The sequence below is a fragment of the Ictidomys tridecemlineatus genome, chromosome 15 (assembly GCF_052094955.1).
Source record: "Ictidomys tridecemlineatus isolate mIctTri1 chromosome 15, mIctTri1.hap1, whole genome shotgun sequence".
Lineage (NCBI taxonomy): Eukaryota > Metazoa > Chordata > Mammalia > Rodentia > Sciuridae > Ictidomys > Ictidomys tridecemlineatus.
This window is the reverse complement of record NC_135491.1, coordinates 7,582,845-7,593,165: the sequence shown is the minus strand read 5'-3', so window position 1 is coordinate 7,593,165 and position 10,321 is coordinate 7,582,845. Positions and strand designations below refer to the sequence as shown.

The 10,321-nt window shown below is 52.2% G+C and overlaps 1 protein-coding gene across 1 annotated transcript in view; it reads right to left on the bottom strand.

Moving 5' to 3' along the window:
- Positions 1 to 3,238: 3,238 nt before the first annotated feature.
- Odad1 (outer dynein arm docking complex subunit 1) overlaps positions 3,239 to 10,321 on the bottom strand; it is a 30,479-nt gene continuing 23,396 nt past the window's right edge. The window contains 5 exon segments of the mRNA XM_021734141.3: positions 3,239 to 6,080; positions 6,206 to 6,284; positions 6,561 to 6,658; positions 6,737 to 6,900; positions 10,030 to 10,198. Of these exon segments, the coding sequence (XP_021589816.2) occupies positions 5,529 to 6,080; positions 6,206 to 6,284; positions 6,561 to 6,658; positions 6,737 to 6,900; positions 10,030 to 10,198 (1,062 nt within the window). The 3' untranslated portion in view covers positions 3,239 to 5,528.

Here is a 10,321-nt window from a genome sequence, read left to right as displayed (position 1 = left end):
GGGAAAGGAAAGAGAACCCTAAAGTTCTGCCAAGTTCAGTCTTTGGTGTTTGGGGAAGACCTGTCTGCTAAGGACTCTCCCAGAAGAGGGGACTCTGCAGCCTGGCCCCTGTGGCCTGCTTTTCCTAGGGGCCTGCTGCTTTCTCCTAGAGTTGGGGTGCATTGGGACCCCCTCCCATCTTGGAAGGAAAATGATGATCTGCAAGCTGTTAGCCCAGATGCAGCCCCAGACCATGTAAATGGGTCTGGATCTACTCTTACCCCTAAAGTAAGGTTGGGCACACGGATAGACACAGGCCAGAAGTCAGAGCCCTGGACTCAATTCAGAGAGAGGAGGTGATGTGATCTTAGGGTTCCCCCACCCACCCACATAGGCCCTCAATTCCCACAGGGCTGTTAAATGAAATAGATTTAGCAAATCTACCAGGTACTTTGCAAATATTTACTAAGGAAGCCCTCACAATAACCCTGTCATGTGGGTGTATTATTGCTCCATTTTACAGCAGGAGAAACCAGGGCAGGCTAAGCAAGCTGTCCGAGGTCAGCTGGCGGGTGGCTAGGCTGTGGGCACCAGAAACTTGGCTCTTAGTTCCCCTGCCGGAGCCTCCCCGTACAGACTGGCTCGTGCATTTGGGAGGTGTTTGTCCTCCCCACTAGGAGACTGACCTCGTCTGGAACATTTCAGAATGGGGTATGGGGCTCAGAGAAATTAAGACAGTTGCCCAAGGCCACACAGCTCAGATTCGTCAATGCCAGATTCTGCCTCACTCCTGGAAGAGAAAAATCACAAAATGTTCCCATTTCACTGCAACTGGGTAAAATTTAGTTCAAAAAAATTTAGTTACATTTTCACCAATTTAATAGACATCGTGAAAAGAAGGACGGATGAATGGATGTGTTCAGAGAGCCATATCCCGTTTTTGCAGGACTGCGCTCCGGGAACTATATTCAAGACCAGGGCTTTTATCCAGCAAAACAAGATCGCCAGACGGAGGCAGGACCGGGAGGAAATCACCTGCTCGGACCCAGTGGGAAAGAGCAAAACCCACTCGGACGGGGCACGGGCGTCACCTGGCGGCACAGCTATGCTAAGGCAGCGCCGCACGAGACACAAACTTCAATCATTTCTCTCCTTTTGACCCGCTGGACCGCAGATCAGAGGTGCTGGGAACACACTCCAGACGACGCTATTTTTCATAACATTGACAACCCAGGTGCCCACCTGTCTGAGACCCATATACCATACACGTCTTCCTTTGGAGAATCATATGAAAGACACTCCTATTTCAAGAGATGGTCACTGAAGGCCATAACATGCCATCTGTCACCTGCCAGCCTATTGCTTATAAAGCTCTGCCCTTCCCCATCACTCTGCCTCTCCAGTCATTGACTCCATTGGGCATCAGCAGGACCGAACCTTGAGCTCTCCTTAAGTGACTTCCTGTCTTCTGAGTCTCCACTAATGACCCACGCTATGTCCCCACTGTTCTGCATTATCTCCACTATTTTCAGCTGACAAAGATCCTGATGGCACCCAGACCACCGCCCCAGTGATTGTCCCCCACCACCTCACGGCCAGCTCTGATTTCAGAATGGGGAATGGGGCTCAGAGAAATTAAGACACTTGCCCAAGGCCACACAGCTCAGATGCCACAATACAAGCTTCACTCCTGGAGGAGAAAAATCACAAAACACAAAATGTTCCTAATTTCACTGCAACTGGATAAAATTTAGTTCAGTCCTACTTCCATTTTCACCAATAAAGCTGCCCGTCTTGTATGTAACAAAATGATCCGAGCAAGAAATGAAGAGCCTGTGTAGAGGTGACAACACCATCACATCGCCACCTCTATTCCCACTTCCCATTCCCACCTGTCACCAGCAGTGACGCCGTCTTCAATGTGGTCACCAGTGTCACCATCGGCAACACCCTCACCACCACCTCGGCACCACCACCCTTTTTCATCCTCCACCCGCTCTGCACACCGGCAAAGGGGAAGGAGGTGCTGCAGAGCCTGGGAACCAAGAGGAATCTCGCTTTGACCCTGGCTCCTCTGACATGGTCTCTGATGAACCTGGGCGTGCAGCCTCAGGACTGGCCAACTACAAACAGACCAGGGGAAGGCAGGGGAGGGTCTAGGACCTCAGGCGGTTAGCTGCTGGGGTCACCGTCGCTAGGTGCAGCTGTCCTATTGACGAGGCCACTTTGGAGGCAGGGATAGGATCTGAGGTCCTGGGCCCTATCTGGGGAGGAGGAGGAAGTCCCTCCAGTGATAGATAGGGTTAGTGGTCACGGCTCTGCTGCACACCACAATGAGATTTGCTGGGCCCCAGAGGAGCAAGAGGGGAAACAGCGTCGCTCCAGCAGCCACATCCCAGGGGAGCTGACTGTTCTACCTCCTTCCAAAACACCTTCTTTTAATTTCTCGTTCCTTCTTCTATGCCCCAGAACCTAGCATGACCCACAGCACACAGGAGGAACTCAATACATGTTTGTCCAATTCATGGGGAAAGAGCTAGCCATGCTCTGCTCCCCACAGCCCAGTGAGAGAGAAGATTGGAGCCCCAAGGCAAGATGCCTCCCGTTGGGGGGGGGCGTCAACAAGAGCACACCCTGGATTACCTGGAGCCCGTCCATCTGCCGCTCAGAGCACCTTCCTCTTAAGTCAAGATCTCATCCCGGCACCAAGCAGGCTGCAGCTCCTTGTTCTGTTTCTTGGTCAAGGTTTAGAAGTGTTGCGGCTTTAGCTTTGTACACTGGAAATGGAGTCTTTGTGCCCTAAACATGTAAGGCAGCTTCCATTCTGGACAGCTCTGTGTTTTTAGAATTGAAGGCAGTTGTGCTGGGGGTGTGCTCTGTGGGAGGTACAGGGAGCCTGGGGCACCAGTGGACAGGCCTGACCTCACCACCTCTTCCAACTCTGAAACAGCCATGGTGGGAGAGAGTATTGGCACCCAGAACTAGCAAACTCTCCACAAAGAATCACTGTTGAACTCTGATCAGGAGAAAGCTGGGAGATTGCTGGGAGCCTTTACCAGATCCTGGGATCAGATGAGGAGAGAGTTGATTGGATTGTCTCTGTGCTAAGTGCTCGGAATTGCACACCAGCCTGGCCTGTGCTGCCCAAGCACCGTACCACTGAGTCCAGCCCAGCCCCCCACTCATCTTCATCCTCATCATTGTCCAGCCAGCCTGTGCATCCACGGGTTCTGCATCTGAAGACTCAACCAACAGCAGATCTAAAAAAATTTTTTTAATGGTGCCAGCCAGACACAGTACCTGTAATCCCAGTGACTCAGGAGGCTGAGGCAAGAGGATCCCAAGTTCAAGGGCAAGCATCAGCAATTTAGTAAGGCCCTAAGCAAGGGAGCGAGACCCTTTCTCAAAAATAAAAAATAAAAAGGGCCGGGGATGTGACTCAGTGGTTAAGTGCTCCTGAGTTTATATCTGGTATGAAAAAAGAAAATTGTGCCTGTATTGTGCTGAGGGCCATTACCAAGTAGGAATGACGCATCGAAATTTCCTTGCCAAGCGTACCCCATGCTGCTTAGAGGACATTCGATGGGACATTGCATGCATGCTTTAATAAGGTGACTTTGCTCAAGGACCAAGGCGGATCCGGGTTTAGAGCTGATCAGGTTTGAGGAAGTAACCGGCTCCTTGAGTTTAAGGCGTTGCCAGTTTAAGACAATGGGTTTTAGGGAAGTTGGAGGTTGAAGATTATTGCTGGGATTAGGGTGTTCCTGCTGCTTGTTCCCATTGAGTTCTCGTGAGATTAAAATGGGATTTGGAGAGAGCCTCATGAAGTAGGTGAATTGTGCGGGCAGACGGAGAATGCGATTGTCCCTGGACCTGTGTGGAGGCGGTGTGAGAGCGGGAATAAAGAATTGCTGTTTGAACCTACAAAGGTGTGTGGTGCCTCCTGATTCGGTGCCAAGCCGAGACCTTGGCACTTGGCAGTATTGAACGTCTTCAGACTTTTTTCCTGTCATCTCCTAAATCCAGTGTAGCTCTTCACAGAGCATTTCCATTACAGCAGGCACCGTGCTCTAGACCTGTCTGGACCTGTCTGGGGTGTGTGGGGGATGTGTGTAGGTCATTCGTAACTATGCCGTGTCACATAAAGGACTCAAACGTCTGTGGACCTTGGTATTTGTGGGGCTCCTGGGACCAATCTCCTGTGGATGCCAAGAGACGACGGCACTTATAGTCACAGACGCATTCGGGTATTCGCTCTGCCAGGCTTCACACACACACACACACACACACACACCCCTCCGCAGCACATTCTGCTGTCACACATTCTGCCTACCTGGGTCACAAGGGTAAGTGAAAGGTCACCTGCTTGGACTTGGTAGGATGAGGTTTTGTCCGGGCACCAAGCATGAGACAGGCAGGCGTCGCCCACAGTGGCCTAGGTCTCTGATTTCTCTGCTCCAACTCGGTGGCCCACAGCTGGTGTAAAGCCTGCAGATATCCCTTCCGTCCTCCCCTTTCAGACACAGGCCACTATCCTTCCCCCCACCCCACCCTGCCCTTGAATCGAGGCATGGTCAGGTGACCTGCCTTGGATGATAAATTTGAATTAAGGCAACTGTGTCATATCCAGGGGAAAGTTCTCCCCCCCGCCCACACACACACACACTGGGGATTGAACCCGGGGCACTTAACCACTGAGCCATATCCCCAACCCTTTTTTTAAGACGGGGCCTTGCTAAGTTGCTCAGGGCCTCACTAAGTTGCTGAGGCAAGTCTTAAGCTTTCGATCCTCCTGTCTCAGCCTCCTGAGCACCTGACCCAGGTAAAAGTTCTAGGAGCCTACTTTTTCACTTTCCCTTTCCCAGTGTCAAAGGAAACTGGCATCTCTCCAGAGGGAGGCTGTTCCAACAGCCTGGGGCACAGGGAGCAGAGCTCTTGGCTGACCCACACACAGCAGCAGCAATGGAAAGAAAGAAACCTTTGCTGCACTGGGGGGGAGGGTACTGATTCTGGAGCATAACTGTTACCACAGGTAACGCAGCCTACCCCAGCTGACACCGCCCCAGCAGAGCCAGAAACGTGCAAGTCTCAGAAAATGAATGAGTGAGTGAATGGCAGAGGATAAGGACAGGGTCGCAAATTCTCCCTGGACTAGTGGTCGAGGGAAGAGCCCTGTCTTGAGCTGGCTGTCTCACACACATGCACCCGGGCTGGGGTAAGAGTTGAACTCCAGACCTTTATTTCCTGGGGTCACAGCTCATCTATTCAGTATGGGGGAGGCTCTTAGGGAGTGAAGAACGAGGAGCTGTAAAGATGAGAATGTGAGGTGCCAGGAGAGCCTGGGAGACGGAGAGGAGGAGTGAGCGGGAGAGGGAGAGGAGGCAGGAGTGGGGGACATGAGCGCTTAGGGCTGAGGCACCATGGGCAGGAGGAAAGAGATGGAGGGGCAGAGAGACAAGGCCCACGCTGAGAGATGGAGACTCCCAGGGCAAAGAGGCAGGCAGAGACGGGGAACCTGCAGGGCGCAGGGCAGGGCAGGGCTGGACGCCCTAGAAGCAGCGGGAGTCCTTGCTGCTGGAGGAGGCAGGCCTGGTGCTGGAGGGAGCCCCTCTGCTGGAGCTGGGGCCCCCACTTGATTCTGACCCCACCCCTCTGCTCGCCAGGCCACCTGCAGAGCTCTCCTGGCCTCTGCTGGAATCCATATAGCCAGTGGACACCAGGTTGCTGCCCGAACTAATGGGTCTGAAGGTCACACGGCCGGCGCTCGAGGTCCGACTGGAACCTGGGACCCCACTGGCGCTCATGGGGCCAAAGGTGGTCTGGCCTGTACTGGAGTGGTGACCCCTGGACAGCTGGCCTACACTGGAGCTGGGGATGCCAAAAGTGACACGGCTGATGGAGCCTGTGCCCTGATCCTTGCTGGCTCTGTGGCTCAGGATGGACCCAGGAATCCCAGGGATCCTGCTGGTGGCCCCCAGGGAGGGCCCCGCACTGGCCACTCTGGTGCTTGAGAAGGCCCCGGCCGGGGTGCTGTCTATCTTCCCCACTGCTTCCGCCAGCTCCTTCTGGCGCTGCTCCTGGGCCAGCTCCTGGACCTCCACCTGGGGCGAGGAGGACAGTCAGGGCCCCAGAGGACAGCCGAGGCCCTCCCCACAGCACCGCCAGCCCCCGCCACCACCTGCAGCCGCCAGCCCCGGCCACCACCTGCAGCCGCCAGCCCGCTCACCGCCTGCATCACTTGGCTCAGCAGCTCCTCCCTGCTCATGGGATGGTCGTCTTTGGCCACAAAACCGGGGGGATCCTCTCTAGGGTGGGGGAAGGCAGAAAAGTCTAGACTCATGCCCACAAAAGGCCAATGGCACCTCCTGCCTTTACCAGAGGCCCTCAGCTGTTCTCGGGCCAGCCCTCTCCCCTTTGCAATACCCACGATCTCCTCTCACACAGTCCCCTGGAGTCCTAACTCTGGCTCTCTCTAGACCCTGCATCATCCTCCATCCTCCCTGAGCCAGGCCCACCACCTGGTCCCAGACCCCAGCCCACTTGTTCCCTAGCCCCACCAATGCCTGCCCAGCCCGGCTCACATGCTGTCAGGTGGCTGCAGAGGGGCCATCTTCTTGGGAGGATCCTCATGGCTCTGGCCCAGCAGCAGGAGGGCAGTGTCCGTCAAGGGGGCTTGGTTCTGAGAATGCGAGAGCCAGGGCTCAGCTCAGGCCTGGCCACAGGTCAGTCCCCAGGGCCCGTCCCTGCCCTGGCCCACCTGGACTTCTAGAAAGGCCTGCACTGTCAAAAGGTACACCAGTCGCTTCTCAATGAGGCTCAGGAAGAGGCTCATGTCCCGATCCCGCATGTGGGTCTTGACACCGAGGAGGTCGTCGATGACGCTGCTGTCACAGTTAGCCTTGGTGAAGAGCAGCTGGATATCTGGGGGCGGGGGGCCTACTGTCATTGATCCAGCACAGCCCACTGGACGCTAGCCCTCTCCCTGTTAAAGTCCCTGCTGTGCATTCTGTGGAGATAGTAGTCCAGGCTCAAAGATTGAAAGGGGCTCAGCTCAGCTCAGTAGCCCCACCTGAGGGCTCAAGAGGACAGAGCTAACATGGGCCTTGCCTCCGTCTGACACCTTAGCCAGAAACAAACCCAGCATCCCCAGCCTCCTGGGCTCCAAGACCCTCTCCCTGGGCCCTCCCAGGGCTGGAGGGCACCCAGCAGCCTCGGGGCTGCTGTCTTTGTGTTTTTCTAACCTCAGTCCCAGTTGCATTCAGTCTTCCCTGGACCCACTAGACAGGGTCATGGCCCACTTGTGCTGAGTTATTAACCAGCCATTGTTCATGAACTAAGAAGGCACCGGGACCTCGACAGAAACCTGCATCCTCTCCTCCCGCAGTCCCGGGATCACTCACAAAAAAACACCATCCTCCCGGACCCTGGCCCATCAGTCCCCTGATTGCTGTTTTATACAGTTTCATGGCATTCCTGCATGTTCTTTAAATATATATATAACATGCCTCTATTTCAGTTGTGTTTAACTTCATAAGAGGGGTCTCATGGCATTATTGATAGCAGCAAACAATTGGAAGTGACCTAAGTGGATAACTCTGGGGCAGCCATAATGTTAAGGGTTGAATTGCGCCCCCGAAAAACGCACGTGTTGGAGTCCTAACTCCCCAACGCCTCAGAATATGACTTTATTTGGAAATAGGGTCATTGAAGATGAACTCATGATGAAGTCAGAAGGGAGTATAGTGGCCCCCGCCCAACATGACTGGAGTCCTTATAAAATGAAAGGGCAAATGCAGAGATGGGACCCAGAGAGCAGAGCCATCTACAAGCCGAGGACAGATGCCTAGAACAGATCCTTCCTCCCCAGCCCTCAAGGAGAACCGATCCTGCAGAGAATTCGATTTCCAGCTTCTGCCTCCGACTGTCAGACAACACACTTCTGTGTTTAAGCCATCCCATTTGTGGTATTTTGCTAGGGCAACCCCAGCAGGAGAATAAATCTAAATGAGTTTAGAATGAAACTCACCAAGACCAAGAATGAGATAGCACTACTATTCCATTCTGTTTTATCATATTACCACGTCACTCTATGTTAATATATTTTGATTACTGAAATGGCACCAAGATATTGGTGAATTGAAAAAAGCAAAATAGCACACTTCAAATGGATGAACGTGTTATTCACACAAAAATGACCAACCAAAAATGTATAAAATGCCTGAGTGTATGTGTGTGTGTTTGTAAATCCCAAGAAAAGGCAACCTGATTGAGTTCCACTGCACACCCACCACCTCACACGGCCCTCTGCTCCTCTCCTGCTGTAGTGCCATCACCATCACATCTGACAACTGCACCTCCATTTCCACAGTGGCTCAGAAAGAGGAACCACGCCGAGGCTTACAAATGGTGGCAGTGGTTCCAAGCCAGGGTGGCCTGGCTCCTGAGTGCTCTGAATGGCTCCTTCCCCCAAAATAAGATGGAAAGGAGGACACCCTGGAGGGGTGAGTTCAGCAAAAGAAACTCTAGGCTCCCGCCTCATACAATACATACAGATTAATTTGCAATATGGAGCAAAAACAATAAAGTTCCAGCAGAAAACAGAGGAGAGTGCCTTTGTCACCCTAGAGCAAGCCAAGACTTCTAGGGAAGGCCACAGAGTCACTAACAACAAAAAGAAAAGTTGGTAAATTGGATACCATCAAAACTAAAAATAAATTTAGGTTTATCACAAGAAAATGAAAAGGTCAGCTATATGGAAGAAAACATGAAAAGAAACACTTTTCCACTATTGGTGGGATTGTAAATTAGTACAACTGCTACGGAAATCAGTATGGAGGTTCCTCAAAAGACTAGGCCTGGAACCACCATATGACCCAGCTAGAACACTCCTCAGTATTTATTCTAAAGAATTAAAGTCATCTTAACTATAGCAATACATGCATTCCCAAGTTTATAACAGCACATTTCACAATAGCCAAACTATGGAACCAGCCTAGGTGTCCATCAACAGATGAATGGATAAACAAAGTGTGGAATAGCTAGGCGTGATGGCACACACCTATAATCCCAGAGACTCAGGAAGCTGAGGCAGGAGGATCACAAGTTCAAAGCCAGCCCAGCAACTTAGTGAAAATGTAGTATATATAAGCGATTAAGTTTTATTCAGCCATAAAGAAAAATGAAATTATATCATTTGCAGATGGAAATTGAGACCATTATGTTAAGCGAAATAAGCCAAACTCAGAAGGTCAAGGGTCATATGTCTTCTCTCATATGTGGAAGGTAGAGAGGAAGAAGGAAAAGAAAGGTGAGGGATAGCGATGATAATATAAAAATCAAAGGGAGATGAGAATAGAAGGAAGAGCCAGGGAGTGGTGAAGGGATATTCTGGGATGGACATTAGCCAAATTATATTGTTATATTGTGTGCATGTACTAATATGTAACAATCAACCCCACCATTCTATACAACTATAATGCAGCTATACAAAAATGTGGAGGAAAAAAAGACTACTATTCAGAAAATGCAGTGAACTCATGCAACTCAGTTTTAGCAAGACAAACACCTAATTTGTTTTTAAATGCACAGGATTAAACAGGGTGCCCTAAGTTATTAGTCATCAGACAAACTCAAATTAAATTAATAGAGGTAGTACTGCATGCGCATTCAAAGGGCTAACATCACAACCTCTGTCGGTAAGAGGGGCCAGCCAGGGCGCAGGGCATCTGGAACACTCTGGTGCCCTCATGTGGATTTTCTAATAAATCTCAGTACCTACCTGCCCTGTAACTCAACAATACCACCACCCAGCAGGCATTGGTGGACAGAGGGCTAGGCCAATCAGTGTGAACATATTCATCCAGGAATACTGACTGGATGGCTGATGCCCTTGATGAACAGATATGGATGTGGTCTGGACTGATAAGCAAGTGCACAAAGCAGCCACGGTATACCTCCAAGGGGCCAGCCCAACTGGACCCTCTGCCGGCTCACTGCACCCCTCCAGATCAAGAAGCTGGGGCTGGAGGAGGGGCTGCCACAGGCGCTCACCGGCCTTGAGCGTTTCCACCCTGACCTCGAAAGTCCTTCAAGCGGGCTCGAGCTGATCCGACTCAGAGCGCGCCTTATCCAGGTGCTGCTGCAAGGCGGCCTGCCGCTGCGCCTCCTGCTCTTGCTTGGTGCTCCCGCTGGCGCGCTCGTTCACCAAGGCCTCCTGCATCTGCGGGGCAAGGACTGGACACTGGGCGGGGCTTCAGGAGCAGGGGAGGAAAGTTCTGGGACCAGAGAAGCGGAAAGGGTGGAGGAGGGAGGCGGAGGGGAGGGGGAGGGGAGGAGGGAGGGG